The sequence below is a fragment of the Rhinopithecus bieti genome, unplaced genomic scaffold (genome assembly GCF_001698545.2).
Source record: "Rhinopithecus bieti isolate Rb0 unplaced genomic scaffold, ASM169854v2 scaffold_42772, whole genome shotgun sequence".
In the NCBI taxonomy this organism is placed as follows: domain Eukaryota; kingdom Metazoa; phylum Chordata; class Mammalia; order Primates; family Cercopithecidae; genus Rhinopithecus; species Rhinopithecus bieti.
The window spans coordinates 2,263,631-2,284,331 of NW_016818842.1; the positions used below are offsets into that span (position 1 = coordinate 2,263,631).

The window sequence follows — 20,701 nt, forward strand, 5'->3', positions numbered from 1 at the left end:
AGGACGGGGAAGCCTGGAAGTTGGGTGGGGGCGGCCACCCACTGAGGCCGGATCCGGCCAGGCGCCCACGCTGCGCCCGCCCGCGGGGCTGCGCTTCCCCGGGCTGCGGCCGCGGAGCTGGTCAGTCCGGCGCTCCCCGGTCCCAGGCCCAGAAGGAGCTAACGGGCTATTCGCAGGCGGGCCGGGATTCCCCCGGGGGAGGCCCCACTCCCCGGCCCGCGTCATTCCTTCCCACCGCCCCGGGCCCTCGCGGGGTAGCCCCCTGCAGGAGCGGGCAGGGCAGTGGGCGGCCCTTGGCGGAGGGCAGCGCGCTCAGGGCGCGCAGGGACTGCGGCCGAGGGGAGGGGAGGGCGGCGCGCGGGCGGGGACCGGGCGAGCGAGGGCAGATCAGGGCAGCCCGCCCAGGCCACGCCCCACCCAGGCCCCGCCCCATCTTCACCCCGCCCCAGCCCTGCCGGGAACGGCGGGACCACGGTGACTGACACGACTCCAGACCAGTCACCAAGCGCCTCGAGGCTCCGAGGGGCTACTGGGGGCCGAGCCAACTGAGGGGCTCCTGAAGGGGCGGGGGCGGGCGGGGAAGCCTTTCGGCGAGGGGCGGGGTCTCGGGAAGACTGGCAGAACTCACAGCCAATGGCAGGCGGGAGCCGTCTCGTTAGCGCCGGATCCCCGCGGGTAGGGCGGGGCGGGCGGCGCCGTGGGGATCCCGGGGCGGCCGAGGGCCCCTGACTCGGCTCCTCGCGGCGAGATGGATCGGATGGCCAGCTCCATGAAGCAAGTGCCCAACCCACTGCCCAAGGTGCTGAGCCGGCGCGGGGTCGGCGCGGGACTGGAGGCGGCGGAGCGCGAGAGCTTCGAGCGGACTCAGGTGAGGACCGGGGACCCCGGGGCATCCCTGGGGCACCCTGAGGGACACAGTGTCCGAGAGGGGCTTTGAAGGGACTAGGAGTCTTGCAGGCCCCAGTTGAGGACAGGGCGAGGGGGTCGTGAGCGGGGGCATTGGCGTGCAGATCTGGGCGATCCCAGGAAGGTCGGAGACCCCAGGGTACCCCAGCTGGCCTGGGGAGAAGGGCAGAGGCGGGCTGGCAGGAGATGGCAGGATGCGTGCGGCCAAGAGGAGCCTGATCGGCTGGGGGACCGGGCAGGAGTCCCAAGGTGAGGTGAGAGGGGAAGGAACTGAAAAGGGGCGGAATGGAAGGGGTGCTCCTAAACAAGGGAAGCGCACGGGAGCCGCTTGGAGGCTCAAGTATGGTTTGGGGTCGGAGAGTGGGGGCGCCAGACTGGGAATGTGAAGGGTGAGGGGTCCTGTCTTCCCCTCCGATTACTTCTTGGTTGCACTGACATCCCTTCCCACCCCCCACCCCTTAGCATCCCCCTTTCTCGATGCCTCTTGCTTGGCTCTGGCCAGCCCCAGCTGTCAACTCTGAGGCCAGGCCGAAGGGGTCGGAGCAGGGAAAAGGAATGTAGGAAATGCAAAGTGTGGCCACTTTGTGGGAAAATTACTTTGGCGGCTAAAGTGGAGACCATGGTGCCCCAAGCCCTGACTTGGGGTCTTGGTTTTATCCCCCAAGATGTGCCTGACAGCTAATAGGCAGACTGCCCTATTTGTCCTGCCTGACCAGGGCTCGGGGCCAAAATTCCTCAGTGTCATCAACAAAAGCCACAATCCATTTTACCTCCGAGTTTTTAATGCCTGGTGTATTGATTGGACTGAATTAAGCTGACATGTTGATGGTGTTCATCAGTTCATTTGTATGTAAAATCCATTTCAAAGAGTACAACGCTTCTTTTAATCCCAGTGCCAATGCTGGAGGGGCAGATTTGTTCTACACTCTTGCGCTCAGAGTGGAACCTTTGAAGATCCAGTTGGGTTCCCCCCCCCAACCCCCGCCAGAGGCTGATCCCCTTGTGTGTTGTGCAAGGAATGCTTCCCCCAAACACAGTTGGAGGGAAAGGGCTTTGGGATTTTAGTTAGAGAAGACAGTGGGAATCTGACTGAAAGTTCTGTGAATGGAATCTTTCAAAGAATAAAGCTTTTGGCCAGGCGCGGTACCTCACACCTGTAATCCCAGCACTTTGTGAGGCGGAGGCGGGTGGATCACCTGAGGTCAGGAGTTCAAGACCAACCTGGCCAACATGGTGAAACCCCAACTCTACTAAAAATACAAAAAATTAGCCGGGCATGGTGGCAGACGCCTGTAATCCCAGCTACTTGGGAGGCTGAGGCCAGGAGAATTGCTTGAATCTGGGAGGTGAAGGTTGCAGTGAGCAGAGATCATGCCACTGCACTCCAGCCTGGGCAACAAGAGTGAAACTCTGTCTTAAAAAAAAAAAAATAAAAAAAATAAAATAAAATAAAGCTTTTCAGCCCCAGAGGACTTTATCCTCTCTTCTTATTCTGAAAACATTTGGCCCCCCTACCTGGGCAACATAGTGAGACCATGTCTCTATAAAAAAATAAAAAAATGAGGCTGGGTGTGTAATCCCCGCACTTTGGGAGGCCGAGGTCGGCGAGGTGGGAGGATCAGTTGAGCCCAGGAGTTTGAGACCAGCCTGGGCAACACAGTGAGATCCCGCCTCTATTTTTTAAAAAATTAAAAATTAACCTCGTGTGGTAGCATATGCCTGTAGTCCCAGCTGTTTGAAAGGCTGAGGCAGGAGGGTCACTTGAGCCAGGAGGTTGAGGCTGCAGTGAGCTATGGTCGTGCCACTGCACTCCAGCCGGGGTGACAGAGTGAGACCCTGTCTCTACAAAAAAATGAAAAAAAAAAAGTGAAAAAAAGAAAGAAAACCTCATGCAGGTGTGTCTGGATAGTGTGCAGCAGTGAGACCCTGTCTCTAAAAAGAAAAAGAAAGAAAAAAGAAAGTGCCTCCACGCAAGTGTTTTTGAATGGTGTGAAACAGGGAGTCTCCACTACCTGGTTATCCTACCGCAGGAGGGAAGTAGGAAATGGTCATTTCACTTCACTTCATTTCACTTCTGCCTCCCAGGATCCAGCTGGGTTTGAGGCTTGTTCTCTGGTTTCATGGACCCGACCCCTGAAAAGAAGGAAATTTTCCATTGGTCTTGGATGTTAGTACCTCCGCTAGCTTCCTCGTCACATGAGGCTTCTTGCTCCATGAAACAGTGTGTATATTCCTTTTATTTTTATATTTTCATAGAGACGGGGGTCTCACTGTGTTGCCTGGACTGGTCTCAAACTCCTGGCGTCAAGTGATCCTCCTGCTTCTGCCTCCCAAAGTGCTGGGACTATAGGCATGAGCCATGACACCCAGCCCTATTTTATTTTTCTTTTAATAAATGACATAAGAAAATAAACAGATATTATTTTTTAACAACCAATTCCTTCTAGAGTCTCAAATAAGTAAAAACTAGAGCAACAGAGAAATATGTATAAGACTTTGACCTATAATAGTGAAAGAAATTAGGTTTGTGAAAGTTTCCACCCATGAGTGGTATGTTTCCCTGCTATCCAGGGACGGCCCAACAGGAGAGTCTAGGTCAGTATTTTCTGGTGTTTTACATTCTGTGGGACATTTGTGATTGGTCAGATTTGACCTGGGTGGGGTGGGTCGGGATGAGGTAGAGTGGAGCAGAAAAGAGAATTTTCTGATGTTGAAACTCTTATTTTAACTGTTTTTTTTGAGATGGAGGTCTCACTGTGTGTTCCCAGGCTGGTCTTGAACTCCTAGCCTCAAGCGATCTTTCCACCTCAGCCTCCCAAAGTGCTGGGATTTCAGGAGTGAGCCACTGCACCCAACCTCTGGTATTAAAACTCTTTAGGGGTGTAGGAGAGTAAAGACAAAGAACCAGCCTGGACAACATAGTAAGACCCCATCTCTCCAAAAAATAAAATTAGCTGGATGTGGTGGCGCATGCCTGTTGTCCCAGCAACTTTGGAGGCTGAGGTGGGAGGATTGCTTCAGCCGGGGAGCCTGAGGCTTCAGTGAGCAAAGATTGTGCCACTGCATTCCAGCCTGGGCAATAGAGTGAGACCCCATCTAAAAAAGAAAGAAAGAAAAGAAAAGCCCTAAAACCCAATGTTAGTCAATCTGCAAAAAATTATTTTGTTTAATGACTACCTATCAAATGTATCATGAGTTGCAGAGCTTGCTAAGCAAAGGGAAAAAAGGGGAAAAATGTATTATGAGATATAAAAATGAATTATAAAAAATTTAATGAGTTAGGAGACCATGAGAATCAGCCAAGGTATAATAATAACTAACTAATTATTGTGTTTGGCACCATTCTAAGGACATCATTATATTACCTTTTTAAATCTTGACAAGAACAGATGAGGTTCACATTTTACTCTCGGGACAATTGAGGCACAGAGAGGTTAAGTGATTCACCAGAAATCACACAGCTGGAAGTGGTCTCAACCTTTACCCACTGCCTCGGGCAGCCTGTGAGTACTGAGCAGATGCTGGCATTGGAGTTAGAAGGCATTTGAGTCTTACAGCTGGGCGTGTATATGGGCCACATGGTCTCAGGGAAGTTGTCTAACCTTTCTAAGCCTCAGTTTCCTTATTGTCAAATAAACATAATACTTACCTGGCTGATTTATTGTGAGGATTCAATGAAGCCATATTCCTGAAGGCATTTTGTAAACTGTGGAGCACTAGTTCAGTGATTATTGTTATAATCTGACTGGGGAGACGAACCCGAGACAGCAGATGCGTGATCTATCAAGTAGGCTGTGATTAAGTCTTCCTTAGACGGATAGATGTGGTACTAGGTAATAGGATAATTACCAAGAGCACGTGGATAAAACACAGGCTTTGGGGTTGGGAGCCCTCCCCAAGGACTGAAGCACATCTTTTAGCGTGAGTTAGCGTTTGTTGGGTGGAGGAGAGGATGGGGCATTCCAGTGATGGAGGAACATAAATAAAGAAACATCTAGACTAGGCAGATAAACTTCCCAGCGGGTGCAGCGGAGACTCATTGGCTGGGGTAGAGAGAGGGGAAAAATTGGCCACTCCCTCCTCTGAACTATAGCAGGGCTGGTGACCTCTCCTAGTTCCTGTGACTTTGTGCTGGCATCATTTCTCTCTGTGGCCCCCAGTGAACGCTGAGCTTATTGAGGGCAGGTCTGTGTCTTGCTCTTGCCTACATCCTGAATCTCATGGTTAGTGGTGAATGGGGTCAGCAAGGGAACCCTGGGCCTAGGTGGATAGTTCAGCCCTGGGCCACGGGATATATTAATAATTGCTTTATTTATATTTTTTAAGAGATGGTCTCTCTCTGTTGTCCAGTCTGGAGTGCAGTGGCACAATCATAGCTCAGTTTGGCCTCGGACTCCTGGGCTCAAGTGATCCTCCTGCCTTAGCCTCCCGAGTAGCTGGGACTACAGGAGCATGCCACCATGCCTAGCTGATCTTTATTTATTTATTTATTTTGAGACAGAGTCTCGCTCTGTCGCCCAGGCTGGAGTGCAGTGGCCGGATCTCAGCTCACTGCAAGCTCTGCCTCCCGGGTTTATGCCATTCTCCTGCCTCAGCCTCCCGAGTAGCTGGGACTACAGGCGCCCGCCACTTCGCCCAGCTAGTTTTTTGTATTTTTTAGTAGAGACGGGGTTTCACCATGTTAGCCGGGATGGTCTGGATCTCCTGACCTCGTGATCCACCCGTCTCGGCCTCCCAGAGTGCTGGGATTACAGGCTTGAGCCACCGCGCCTGGCCCTAGCTGATCTTTAAAATTTATTTATTTATTTATTTTTTTTTGACACAGAGTCTCACTCTGTTGCCTAGGCTGGAGTGCAGTGGCACCATCTCGGCTCACTACAACCTTTGCCTCCTGGGTTCAAGTGATTCTCCTGCCTCAGCCTCTCGAGTAGCTGGGATTACAGGCGAGCGCCACCACACCCAGCTAATTTTGTGTATTTTTGGTAGAGACGGGGTCTTATGTGTTGACCAGGCTGGTCTCGAACTCCTGACCTCAGGTGAGCCGCCTGCCTCAGCCTCCCAAAGTGCTGGGATTATAGGTGTAAGCCACCACTCCTGGCTTAAATTTTTTTTTTGTAGAGATGGGGTCTTGCTGTGTTGTCTAGGCTGGTCTTGAACTCTTGGGCTCAAGCAGTCCTCCCGCCTTGGCTTCCCAAAGTGTTGGGATTACAGGTGTGAGCCGTGCCTGACCTATAATTACTTGATGTTTTCTCGTAATGCTCCAGGTTCGCTCTTGGTCTAGCCTTGCCTCCTACATACCCAGTCTAGAGCCTGGCAGCATGCCAATCAACAAACTCTCACTGCTCTGCCTGCCTTCTTCTGTCCTGGCATCTATAACCTCAGACCAGCCTTGCATCTCTACTCCTGCCAGCCTCCTCCAGGAAGGCTTGCCTCCTCAACTCTCCTGCACCATCTTCACATTTCACCTGGCCACTGTCACTGCCAGAGTAGGCACCACTGACCTGCCTGATGGTCCAGCCACTGCCCCCATCTCCAACCAGACCCTTGGTGTGTTCCCCACCCAATCCATCACAAGCCACCTTCAAGCTTCAGGGAAGTGAAAAGTACTTCCTGCCCTCAAAAAAAACCCAGCCGTAATAAGGAGACCTTATCAGGAGTATTTTACAGTTTATAAAGCATGTTTCTAGCCATTACTGGGACCACACGATGGTTAGTCATTATCATTTTCGTTTTATGGACGAGGACATTGTGACTCAAAGAGCTTGGTAACTTGCCCAGGGTCATCCCACGGGTGAGTGGAAGGGCCAGGATTAAAAACCAGGACTCCAGGTTCCAAATGTCAGGCCCGTTCGACCACACTGTCCCCCCACCAGCCAAGAGGGCAATTCTAGAATCAGCCAGGAGGGCTGTCAGTCACAGGACAAATAAAATAACCTGTCTTTTTACTTAGCTGGAAAATGGTTTTCTCCATGGTTTGTTTATTTCTTCCACATCCGTTTAGTAGCACATACTGTGGAGGAGACACAGAGATGAGTAAGATAAGGAGACCAGCTCTAGGGGGCTCGTGAGTCAGCCGGGAGGCAGACTGGCCGCTGCGCGGCTCCTGGACAAGCCTTGGTGCTCTGATGTGGTCAGGCGCCGAAACACCAGCATTACCAGGGCCATTAGGATGTCCGGCACCACCCAGAACTACTGAATCAGGGCCTGTCATGTTCACCAGAGCACCGGGCAGTCTGTGCATGCTGATGTGTGAGCAACAGTGCTCTGTAGTAGGTGAGTTCTGGGATTAGAGGAGAAGACACAGAGGTGGGAACAAACCTTTAGAGAGTCTCAATCTCTTTGGGTGGGCTGGGCACAGTGGCTCATGTTTATCATCCCAGCATTTTGGGAGGCTGAGGTGGGAGGATGACTTGAGCCCAGGAGTTCGAGACCAGCCTGGGCAACATAGCGAGACCCTGTCTCTACAAAAAAATCAAATCAAATCAAATCATTAGCTGGGCAGGGTGGTGCTGCCTGTAGTCCCAGCTACTCGGGAGGCAGAGGGAGGACGATTGTTTAAGCCCAGGAAGTTGAGTCTGCAGTGAGCCGGGATCACACCACTGCACTCCAGACTGGGTGACAGAGCCAGACCCTGTAAAAAAAAATACATAAATAAAAGCCAGAAACAACAACAACAACAAATCTGTGGGTGGCGCATACGTCAGAGCAAAGGATCTTAATGCATCCTGTGTTGAGAAGAGCCTTGGATCCTAGAGAGAAAGAGATAGAAACAAATATTTACTGAGGGCCTGCTGGGTACCAGGAACATGCTGGGTGATTTATATCTATGATTTCATTTTAATAGCTCAGGCTCAGAGAGGCTAAGTGACTAGTCCAAGGTCACACAGTGAGTGAACCGAGAAGCCAGGACTTCAAAACCAAATGGCAGATTCCTTTTTTTCATGTTTACGTTGGGGGTACGTCTGCCCTCTTGCTCATGATCTTCAGCAGATGCTCAGCCTTCGTTCAGCAGCTAAAAAATTTTAGGACTGGGCTAGAAGGATCTGCGGTTCTCAACCCTGGCTGGAGAGCTCTTTAAAAAAAATAAGGCTGGGCGCGGTGGCTCACGCCTGTAATCCCAGCACTTTGGGAGGCAGAGGCGGGCAGATCACGAGGTTAGGAGATCGAGACCATCCTGGCTAACACGGTGAAACCCCGTCTCTACTAAAAATGCAGAAAATTAGCCGGGCATGGTGGTGGGCGCCTTTAGTCCCAGCTACTTGGGAGGCTGAGGCAGGAGAATGGCGTGAACCCGGGAGGCGGAGCTTGCAGTGAGCCGAGATCGTGCCACTGCACTCCAGCCTGGGCGACTGAGTGAGACTTCGTCTCAAAATAAATAAATAAAATAAAATAAAATAAAATAAAATAAAATAAAATAAAATACTGTTTCTCTGGGCCCCCTGCATAAAGGACTCTGTCCCATTGATATGGGGTGATCACTGACACTTTGTGGAGTCCCAGGTGGTTCTCATATGCAATCAAGATGGTGACTGTGGGTCCTGATGGGTTCCCACACCCCTGGCACCCCACGGACTTTGGGTGGCTCAGTTGGTTCTGGTTATACTCAGAAAACCAAGATGACCCTAAACCTGCTTCTTGCAGGTAGGAAGCATGTGTGTCAGGTTTGTTCCTTGGGAATGCAAATGCTCAGAGCCAGGCTGTGTAGCACCCTGAGCCTTGAACCTGGTGCCCCTCCCGCTTCTGCTTGTGGAGCAGGTGCACAAAGAAGTCACACCTTGCCTGAAGTCTGAGCAGGTGCCTTCTTGCAAGGAGAGCTGCACGTTAACCCCATTTTTCCATTTACTTGACAATCAGAGCTGGCTTCTTTTTTTTTATTTTGAGATGGAGTCTCACTCTGTCACCCAGGCTGGAGTGCAATGGCGCCATCTCAGCTCACTACAACATGTGTCTCCTGGGTTCAAGTGATTCTCTTACCTCAGCCTCAGGAGTAGCTGGGATTATAGGCATGTGCCACCACACCCGGATAATTTTTGTATTCTTAGTAGAGATGGGATTTCATCATGTTAGTCAGGCTGGTCTCGAACTCCTGACTTCAAGTGATCTGCCCGCCTTGGCCTCCCAAAGTGCTGGGATTACAGGTGGGAGCAACTGCTCCCGGCCCAGGGCTGGCTTTCTTAAACTTCTGTGACCTTCTGTCTCCCCCACCTTGCCCCTTTAGCGGGTATTGAAAACGTAAGAAGGAAGTTAAGAGCTTTCTTTTGGTCCCTGGTTTTGTACTGTCCTGATTTCTTCCCAGTGATGGTAATGGTAATAGTCAACATTTACTGATCAGGCACGGTGGCTCATGCCTGTAATCCTAGCACTTTGGGAGGCCAAGGCGGGAGGATCACTTGAGGCCAGGAGTTCGAGACCATCCTGGGCCAACGTGGTGAAACCCCTTCTCTACTGAAAATAGAAAAATTAGCTGGGTGTGGTGGTGCGTGCCTGTAATCCCAGCTACTCAGGAGGCTGAAGCAGGAGAATCGCTTGAACCTGGGAAGTGGGAGGTTGCATTGAGCCAAGATCATGCCACTGCACTCCAGCCTGGGCAACAGAGCAAGACCTTGTCTCAAAAAAAAAAAAAGAAAAATTTACTGCCCACATACTGTGTGCAAGTGGTAAAGGCCTTACACGAGCCACCCTTTTCAATCTTGCAACACATGTATGAATTATAATTCCTATTTTAGGCTGGACACGGTGGCTCACACCTGTAATCCCAGCATTTGGGAGGCCAAGGCAGGCGGATTACCTGAGGTCAGGTGTTCAAGACCAGCCTAACCATCATGGAGAAACCCTGTAAAAATACAAAATTAGCCGGGTGTGGTGGCATGCACCTGTAATCCCAGCTACTCAGGAAGCTGAATCACTTGAACTTGGGAGGCAGAGGTTGCAGTGAGCCGAGACTGCGCCATTGCTCTCCAGCCTGGGCAACAAGAGTGAAACTCTGTCTCAAAGAAAAAAAAATTCCTATTTTACAGAGGAGGAAATTGAGGCTTTCAGGGGTTGATAGCTATTCTCTCTGTTTGTCCCTCTGTCACTGCCTGGCACCCTCTGCTCTCTTCCTCCTTCCTCCTCCTGATGCTTGGGGTCCCCAAGGCGCTGTTCTCACCCCACTTCTCTTCTACCTGCTGTCCACTTCCTTTGTCCTCACCTCTGTGTGATGGTTTCTGTTCTCACTTCTGTGGCACTGACTCCCCGCATCTCCCTCCTGACTTCCCAGCATGAGTGACCTCTTCCCAGTGGACAACTGTACCGCCTCGGGCGGCCTCATGGCTGGACAGTGGTCCCCACCTTCTTTCTGGTGTCAATTCTGATCCCTCCCTCCCTCCTGCCCTCACAGCCGCATTCTGTTGAGTGCCTCTGTGAGACTTGTCTCACCCATTCATCCTGTGTTTCTTGCATTTCCTGCTCTTATTACATCTTGCCTGTATTTTTGTCATCTCATCCTGCCTGCCCTCTAAATCATCTGTCCTGGGCAGAGTGTCCCTCAAATGCAACACTATGATTTTCTTTTTTTTTTGAGATGGAGTCTCACTCTTATCGCCTAGGCTGGAGTGCAGTAGCATGATCTCGGCTCACTGCAACCTCTGCCTCCTGAGTTCAAGCTATTCTCCTGCCTCAGCCTCCTAAGTAGCTGGGATTACAGGCACCCGCCACCATGCCCAGCTAATTTTTGTACTTTTAGAGGAGACTAGGTTTCACCATGTTGGCCAGGCTGGTCTCGAACTCCTGACCTCAGGTGACCCGCCCACCTCGGCCTCCCAAAGTGCTGGGATTATAGGCATGAGCACTGCGCCTGGCCGCTTTTTTGTTTTTTAAGAGATAGAGTCTTGCTGTATTGCCCAGGCTGGAATGCAGTGATGCCATCATAGCTCACTGCAGCCTCGAATTCTTAGGCTCAAGTGATTCTCCCAACTCAGCCTCCTGAGCAGCTGGGACTATAGGTATGTGCTGCCACACCCAGCAAATAAATTTTTTATTTTTTTTTTGTAGAGACAAGATCTCACTATGTTGCCCAGGCTTGTCTCAAACTCCTGGCCTGAGGCGATCCTCCTGCCCCAGCCTCCCAAATTGTTGAGGTATTGAGCCACTGCACCTGGCCCAACAATGCTTTTTTATTTTTTTTTCTGTTCTGTTCTAGTTTTTTATTTTTATTCACTTGTTAGAATTCTGTGGGGTTTTTTTGTTTGTTTTTTTTTCTGTTTTCTCTGCATTTTTTTCCCTCAACTTTTAAGTTCAGAGGGTACATGCGCAGGCTTGTTAAGTGGGTAAACTGCATGTCACTGAGTTTTGGTATATGATCCTGTCACCTAGGTAGTGAGCATAGTACCCCATAGGTAGTTTTTCACCCCACTTCCCCCCCACCACACTCCTTCTTCACCGACAACTACTTTTATAACTGTCCTTTTCAAAAAATTTTGTTGCCTCCCCAAGACTCTGCCTGATGTGGCACCATCAGGGTCCCTGGTGCCTGGTCCCTGTCCTTTTTTTTTTTTTTTTTTTTTTTTTCCCTTTTTGTTTGAGACAGTGTCTTGCTGTGTCTCCCAGGCTGGAGTGCAGAGACCCCATCTCTGAAAAAGAAAATTAAAAAAATAAAAATAAAGAGTTGGTGCCGCACGTTAAGAAGGATGGGGCATGTCCCTATGGCCCAGGAGATCAGATTCCCTGCCCCACTTGGGCACTGAACGGGTTCCTGTCTGGCACTTCTGCAAGGCACTGATGAAGACCGTTTTCTGCTCCCCATTCATTGGCCCACTTATTCCACTACCTCAAGGCGAGGTGTGGCGGAGACCTGGGTGTGGCAGCAGGCACAGCCTTGTGCAGTGGGCTGGCGGCCAGCTCTCCTGCATCAAGGAGGGTTGATGACCTGGAGAGATGCCCACCTGGGAAAGAGAACTTGTTAGCCCCACCTCCCGGCAGGGTGGTGGCTGTTTCCTGTTTTCCTGCCTGGGCAGCCAGGGAGGAGCTCCGTTCCCAGCTTGTGGGCAGGACTTGTGAGGGGAGAGGGACTGTGACTTAAGGTGTCTACTGGCTCGGAGGAAGAGAGAATGGCATCTTTTCTTGGATCAGAAAGGTGGCTGCTGCTGCCTCTGCTAATACTGCCACGAGACAGCTCAGGAAGCCAGTGTGGCCTATGGCTTGTGTTTACAACAACGAACACTCTGTAGTTTAAAGGCGTGTTGACACATTACCCCTCTGAAGCCACAGAGCAAGCATGCAGTAGATGGTTGTGGTCAGTTTTCAAACACACACACTGAGGCTCAGAGAGATGAAAAGACTTGTTTGAGAGCACTCAGGAAGTGGCAGAACTGAGGTTTGAACCTGGCTTGTCTGGCCCCAAATTTTATACTTTCTTTCTGTATCTCCCTTTAAAGCGGAAGCCGGGTCAGTGGCTTAGAAATATGTGACTTAGGGAGGGGGGAGGGATAGCATTAGGAGATATACCTAATGTAAATGACGAGTTAATGGGTGCAGCACACCAACATGGCACATGTATACATATGTAACAAACCTCACGTTGTGCACATGTACCCTAGAACTCAAAGTATTAAAAGAAAGAAAGAAAGAAAGAAAGAAATGTGTGACTTAGAAAAGGTACAGACATTTATTTTGCTAAGTCTTTTTTTTTTTTTTTTTTTTTTTGGATTGAGTTTCGCTCTGTCACCTAGGCTGGAATCCAGTGGTGTGATCTCAGCTCACTGCAACCTCCCCCTCCTGGATTCAAGCGATTCTCCTGTCTCAGCCTCCCGAGTAGCTAGGACTACAGGCACATGCCACCATGCCCGGATAATTTTTCTCTTTGTGATAGAGATGGGGTTTCACCATGTTGCCCAGGCTGGTCTCAAACTCCTGACCTCAGGTGATCCACCCACGTGGGCTTCCCAAAGTGCTGGGATTATAGGCGTGAGCCACCCCACCCAGCCTTATTTTGCTAAATCTTTTCCAGTTGACTTGTTTGGACATTGAAAATTCCTCCCAGAAGAAAATATTTGCAACNTGAGATGGAGTTTCGCTCTGTCACCTAGGCTGGAATCCAGTGGTGTGATCTCAGCTCACTGCAACCTCCCCTCCTGGATTCAAGCGATTCTCCTGTCTCAGCCTCCCGAGTAGCTAGGACTACAGGCACATGCCACCATGCCCGGATAATTTTCTCTTTGTGATAGAGATGGGGTTTCACCATGTTGCCCAGGCTGGTCTCAAACTCCTGACCTCAGGTGATCCACCCACGTGGGCTTCCCAAAGTGCTGGGATTATAGGCGTGAGCCACCCCACCCAGCCTTATTTTGCTAAATCTTTTCCAGTTGACTTGTTTGGACATTGAAAATTCCTCCCAGAAGAAAATATTTGCAACACACATAATTATCAAAGGGCCTATATCCAGAATATGTAAAAAATGTAAGAGAAACAAACAAAAAACTTAAAAAAAAAAAGAAAAAGAAAAAAAAGGCCAGACACTGTGGCCCATGCCTGTAATCCTAGCACTTTGGGAGACTGAGGTGGGTGGATCCTTTGAGCCCAGAAGTTCGAGACCAGCCTGGGCAACATGGCAGAAACCCGCCTGTACAAAAAATACAAAAACTTAGCCAGGTGTGCGCCTATAGTCCCAGCTACTCGGCCCTAGGAGACTGAGGCAGGGGACCTGGGGAGGTCAAGGCTTCTGTGAGCCATGATCACGCCACTGCACTCCAGCCTGGGTGACAGAGTGAGACCTGTGTCTCAAAAACAAACAAAAAGACAAACTTAATTTAAAACAAAATAAGCAGGAGATAGTTACTGAAAGAGAATAAACAAATGGCCAATAAATTTATGAAATGTTGTGCAGTTCATTAGCATCACAGAAATGCAAATTAACATTTAATGTGGCCAGACGCGGTGGCTTACGCCTGTAATCCCAGCACTTTGGGGGGCCTGGGCAGGCAGATCACGAGGTCAGGAGTTTGAGACCAGCCTGGCCAACATGGTGAAATCCCATCTCTACTAAAAATACGAAAATTAGGCAGGCATGGTGGGGTGTGCCTGTAATCCCAGCTATTTGGGAAGCGGACGTTGCAGTGAGCCAAGATCAAGACCGCACCACTGCACTCCAGCCTGGTGGACAGAGCAAGACTCTGTCTACAAAAAAAAGAAAAAAAGAAAGAAAGAAAAACATTTAATGAGATATCTCTACATGCCCATCAGGATGGCTGAAAATAAAAAAAATCCTTGACAGTGCCAAGCATTGGCAAGGATGTGGAGTGATAAAAATGCCCGGCCGGGCACAGTGGCTCATGCCTGGAATCCCAGCACTTTGGGAGGCCAAGGCGAGCGGATCACGAGGCCAGGAGTTCAAGACCAGCCTGGCTAACATGGTGAAACCTCGTCTCTACTACAAATACAAAAAATTAGCCAGGTGTGGTGGCATGTGCCTGTAGTCCCAGTTACTCAGGAATCTGAGGCAGGAGAATCACTTGAACCCGGGAGGCGGAGGACCACATTGGATAATGTCTAGTGTTATGCTAAAATTAAAGACAGGCATTCTCAGTAATTTAGCCATACCACTGCTAGTTATATACCCAACAGAAATGCATAACACAGCTGGGTGCGGTGGCTCATGCCTGCAATCCCAGCACTTTGGGATGCCGAGACAGGTGGATCATTCGAGGTCAGGAGTTCAAGAACAGCCTCGTCAGCACGGTAAAACCCTGTCTCTGCTAAAAATACAAACAAACAAACAAAAACTGGGCATGGTGGTGCATGCCTGCAATCCCAGCTACTGGGGAGGCTGAGAGAGAATTGCTTGAATCTAGGAGGTGGAGATGCAGTGAGCCGAGATTGTGCCACTACACTCCAGCCTGGGCAACAGAGTGAGACTCAGTCTCAGGAAGAAAAAAAAAATTCATAGCACATGTACCAACAGACATTTAGAAGACTATTCATAATCATATTTTATAATAGTCCCAACCTGGAAACACCCCAAAAACCCATGAACAGTAGATGGATGTATACATAATATAGTCTTTCATCAGAATACTATACACCCATGAAAATAACTTTGGTTATATTCAGCAACACGGATGAATGCTGCAAACAGAATGATGAGTGAAGAGAAAGGCAGACACAAAAGGACATTTTCTGTATACTTCAATTTGCTTGCTTAGATGGTAAAACTGTAATGAAAAAAGGAAGTGATTCTCATAAAAGACCAGTGAAAGTTACCTTTGGGTGCAGGGGAGGTTGGTGATTGGCAGGGTGGGGAACGGGAGTTTCTGAGGCCTCGCTAGCATTCTGCTAGCCCCGGTAATGGTTTTTGATAATTCATTAAGCAGTACAGTTTTGTGCAGTTTTCTTTATATTTCAAAATACAAACTTAAAAACACAACTCCTGGCTGGGCGTGGTGCTGCATGCCTGTAATCATAGCACTTTGGGTGGCTGAGGCGGGAGGATCACTTGAGGCCAGGAGTTTGAGAGCAGCCTGGGCAACATAGTGAGACCCTGTCTCTACAAAAAAAATTTTTGTGTGTGTATGTGTTTCCTTCTTCTTTTTTTTTTTTTATACTCTAAGTTCTAGGATACATGTGCACAACATGCAGGTTTGTTACCTATGTATACATGGGCCATGTTGGTGTGCTGTACCCATTAACTCGTCATTTACATTAGGCATATCTCCTAACGCTATCCCTCCCCCTACCCTCCTCCCCACAATAGGCCCCAGTGTGTGATGTTCCCCTTCCTGTGTCCAAGTGATCTCATTGTTCAATTCCCACCTATGAGTGAGAACATGCGGTGTTTGGTTTTCTGTTCTTGCAATAGTTTGCTCAGAATGATGGTTTCCAGCTGCATCCGTGTCCCTACAAAGGATACGAACTCATCCTTTTTTATGGCTGCATAGTTTTTTAGTTAGCCAGGTGTGGTGGTGCCTGCTTGTATTCCCAGCTACTAGGAAGGCTGAGGTGGGAGGATCGCTTGAGCCCAGAGTTGGAGGCTGCAGTGATCTATGATGGCACCACTGTACTCCAGCCTGAGTGACAGAGTGAGACTCTGCCCCTAAAAACAACTAACACAACAGAACTTCCCCGACAGTGTCTAAGAACCTGCCCCTTACCCTGTTGATGCATCCTTTGAGGTCTCTCTCAAATTCTGCCTCCCCTTGAAAGCGTTTCTGATGCTGCCCTAGAACTGGGGAGCGTTTGATTTATGAACCACGCATCTGCAAGCAGCATCTTCCTAGAGCTGCTGTAACTTGGAGCCAGGAAGTTGAGCTCTGTTGTTAGTCACACTCAGAGTGTTGCTATTCCATATGCTGAAGTTGTGGCTTCCATTCATTCGTGTCTTGTGTCTACCTTCCTTAGTGGTACACAGGCTCTACATTTCTCATTCAACCTTTAGTATATTGCCCCAACATCTAGCAGAGGGCTTTATCCCAGCTAAGGCTGAGGACTCTGTTAAATAGAAAATAAATTAGGTGGCGATGGCTGGGCACGGTGGCTCACACCTGTAATCCCAGCACTTTGGGCAGCTTTTTAGGCCGGGTGCAGTGGCTCACATCTGTAATCCCAGCACTTTGGGAGGCCAAGGTGGGCAGATCACCTGAGGTCAGAAGTTGGAGACCAGCCTGGCCAATATGGCGAAACTCTGTCTCTACTAAAAATACAAAAATTAGCCAGGCATGGTGGCAGGTGCCTGTAATCACAGCTACTCAGAAGGCTGAGGCTGGAGACTCGCTTGAACCTGGAAGGCAGAGGTTGCAGTGAGCCGAGATCACGCCGCTGTACTCCATCCTGGCAACAGAGTGAGACTCGGCCTCAAAAAATAAAATTAGGCTGGGCGCGGTGGCTCACGCCTATAATCCCAGCACTTTGGGAGGCAAAGGCGGATCACATGAGGTCAGGAGATCGAGACCAGCCTGGCCAATATGGTGAAAACCCGTCTCTACCAAAAATATGAAAATTAGCTGGGCGTCGTGGCCCACAACTGTAATCCCAGCTACTCAGGCGGCTGAGGTGAGAGAATTGCTTGAGCCCCGGGGGTGGAGGTTGCAGTGAGCTGAGATTGTGCCACTGTACTCCAGCATGGGTGATAGAGCGAGACTCTGTATATTAAAAAAATATAGGTATAGATGTATATAATAATAATAATAATAATAAATTAGCTGGGCGCACTGACACACACCTGTAGTCCCTGCTACTTGGGACAATGAGGTGGGAGGATTGCAGAAGGACCTTCAGGGCAGGAGGCCTTCTACAAGGCAGAAGGAACTTTGCAAATGTAATTAAGGACCTTAAGGCAGGGAGGGTCTTGGATGATCCAGGTGGGCGCAGTCTGATCACATAGATCCTTAAAAGCAGAGCAACTTTTCTAGCTACAAGCACAAGAGAGACTCCCGGCATGAGAAGGGTTTCATGCACAGCTGCTGACTCTGAGATGTGGGAGGACCAGAGGGAGGGCTCTAGGAGCTAAGGGTGGCCCCTGACTGAGAGCCAGCAAGGAGACGGGGACCTCAGGCCTGGCACTGCAAGATCTTCGATTCCACCAAAAACTTGAATGGACTCGGAAGCAGATTTTCCCAGGACCTCCAGGACAGAAGACAGGGCTGCTGATGCCTTGATTTTAGCCCAGTGAGACCTGTTGCGTTCTCACCTACAGAACTGTGAGATAATAAATGGCTGGGTTGGTTTTGTTTTTTTGAGATGGAGTCTTGCTCTGTCGCCCAGGGTGGAGTGCAATGGTTTGGTCTCGGCTCACTGCAACCTCTGCCTCCTGGGTTCAAGGGATTCTCCTGCCTCAGCCTCCCGAGTAGCTGGGATTACAGGGATGCACTACCACGCCCAGCTAATCTTTTGTATCTTTAGTAGAGATGGGGTTTCACCATGTTGGTCAGGCTGGTCTCGAACTCCTGACCTCATGATCTGCCTGCCTCGGCCTCCCATTTAGTGGCTGTTGTTTTAAACTGCTGAGCCTGTGGCAATTTGTTACAACAGTGATAGAAAACGAATACAGGATAACAGGTAACTCCTGCTTCAGGGCAGGAGGCCTGATAGGTCCCATGTCTCGCTGCCCAGACAGGCCGCCCTTTCAGACCTACAGGAATACTTGTCGTTTCATTGGTGCTTGTCGTGGCTGTGGATCAAACGCTGGATTTCCACCCCTGGCACTCACGCACTGAAGTCTTATCCTGGAAAAAACATTCAGCAGCCTGTTCAAAACATTTTTTTTCCTGCTGAGCCATGGAGTTCTTTGGTGCGATTCCAAGTTGGAGAATCACAGATATAATTTACTTAACCTTTAAAAGTTTTTTTTTTTTTGATCAAGTGCTATGCTGTCTGTTAAAAAAAAAAGGCAAGTGGGAAATCCCACTGCGACTGTAGGATCACGATGGCATCTCTGCTGGAAAGAGAGCTTATAGCTAGGAAACAGAGTGGGGAGTGAATAGGTGCTTTCCCCAGGGTAGGCCTGCTGCATCCAGATACTTACTGAGGCTCATGGTGGTGATCTGGAATGTCCCAGCATTCTGGGTTTGGCTGCAGAGGAGCCAGGAACTCCCAGAGCCCTGGATTAGGAATTGGGAAGTCTTGCTTCTCCAAGCTGTGGCTCTCTCTGATCTGCATGGTCCCTGCCCACTATAACTATAGGTCTTCAGTCTGGGTCTGTAATGAGGGGTGTGGGATGAGATTGTCTCAGAGGCTCAGACACTTGCTGATTCTGTGAAAGTACGGTTACTGCTATTTTTTATTTTTACTTTTTTAGAGACAGCATCTCACTCTGTCACCCAGGCTGAAGTGCAGTGGTGTAATCACAGCTCACGGCAGCCTCAAACTCCTGGGCTCCAGCGATCCTCCCACCTCAGCCTCACAAGTAGCTGGGACTACACATGCACACCACCATGTCTGGCTAATTTTGAAAATTTTTCTTAGAGACGGGGATCTCACTATTTTGGCCAGGCTGCTCTCGAACTCCTGGCCTCAAGTGATCCTCCTGCCTCACGCCTTCCAAAGTGCTGGGATTACAGGCATGAGCCACCTCGCCTACCGTGCAGTTATTGAAGCAGCAGCCTGTCAGTTACACTGTCAGTTACACTACTGAGGTAGCAGCCCTGTGGGAGCCCACTGCCTTTTGACACCTGGTCCTTGTTAGGCTAGCTTTGCTGTCCTGATTCTTAGCTTTGCACGTGGGATCCTGTTTGCCTCTTCCTTGTCTTTGAGACTCTTTCTCCTGGTTAACAGTAGCTGCACATAGCTTCTGTGGGTAACTTCTGCATTGATCACACGGGCCTTTGCCCCCGAGAAGAACTGGTCTCCCAAAGTTATTCACCCAGAGAACTTACCCAGTGGGGAAGACTTTTTGCAGTTGGTTACTTCTGCCTACATACCATCTTCTGCTCTCTGCTTAGGGCTCCCCAGGTACAGTTCCACAGGCTGAGCATTGCACAACTTTGGGAGTGTCTTCAGATCCTGGCCTTCCCAGTAGGTCTAGCTTGTAGCATATAACAAAAATAATTTTCCAGAAAACTTTTTTTTTTTTTTTGAGACAGGGTCTTGCTGTGTCACCCAGGCTGGAGTGCAGTGGTGTGAACATAGCTCACTGCAGCCTCGAACTTCTTGGCTCAAGCCATCCTCTTAGAGCCTTCTGAGTGGCTGGGACTACAGATGTGTGCCACTATGCCCAGCTAATTTTTTTTTTTTTTTTTTTTTTTGAGATAGAGTGCCACTCTGTGGCCCAGGCTGGAGGGTAGTGGTGCAATCTTGGCTCACTGCAACCTGCACCTCCCAGGTTCAAGCAATTCTCCTGCCTCAGCCTCCTGAGGAGCTGGGATTACAGACACCCACCATCATGCCTGGCTAGTTTTTGTATTTTTAGTAGAGATGGGGTTTCACCATGTTGGGCAGGCTGGTCTCGAACTCCTGACCTCAAGTGATCCGCCCGCTTTGGCCTCCCTAAGTGCTGGGATTACAGGTGTGATCTACCATTCATGGCCATGACCGGCTAATTTTCTGATTTTTTGTAGAGATGAGGTCTTGCTATGTTGCCCAGGCCAGGAAAAAAACCTTTCGACACTAAATCAGAGGCCACATGGAGTGTCTGAATATCATGCCATTGCAGTAAACCTGTGGCCCAAACGACTAAACCTGTTTGACATAGAGAATGTTAGAGCTGGCAGGGATCTGAGAGATTCTTTAATAAGTGATTGCAGGCTAGCAACCACAGATATGTTTCTTTAACTTATTTTGGAAGTGGAGGTCAGCCTTTTGAGCCAGAGGAGGTTCAGAGAGATTCCCTTTGACTTTTAAGGAAAAACTTGAGGCTGGGCGCGGTGACTCACACCTGTAATCCCAGCACTTTGGGAGGCCGAGACGGGTGGATCACGAGGTCAGGAGATCGAGACCATCCTGGCCAATACGGTGAAACCCCGTCTCTACTAAAAAATACAAAAAACTAGCCAGGCGAGGTGGCGGGCGCCTGTAGTCCCAGCTACTTGGGAGGCTGAGGCAGGAGAATGGCGTGAACCCAGGAGGCGGAGCTTGCAGTGAGCTGAGATCTGGCCACTGCACTCCAGCCTGGGTGACAGAGCAAGACTCTGTCTCAAAAAAAAAAAAAAAAAAAAAATTAGCCAGGCGTGATGGCAGGCACCTGTAGTCCCAGCTACTTGGGAGGCTGAGGCACGAGAATCACTTGAACCCGGGAGGTGGAGGTTGCAGTGAGTTGAGATCGTACCACTGCACTCAAGCCTGGGTGACAGAGCAAGACTCTGTTTTTTGGGTTTTTTTTTTTTTTAAANNG

General features: G+C 49.7%; 1 protein-coding gene across 2 annotated transcripts in view; it reads left to right on the top strand.

The window, feature by feature from the left end:
• The first annotated feature begins 677 nt into the window (after positions 1 to 677).
• The window catches only part of HIP1 (huntingtin interacting protein 1), a 216,169-nt gene continuing 196,145 nt past the window's right edge, over positions 678 to 20,701 (top strand). For both annotated transcript variants that reach the window (XM_017857668.1, XM_017857669.1), the window contains exon 1: positions 678 to 868. In XM_017857668.1, coding sequence (XP_017713157.1) covers positions 749 to 868 — 120 coding nt within the window. In that variant the 5' untranslated portion in view covers positions 678 to 748. The remainder of the gene's footprint in view (positions 869 to 20,701) is intronic.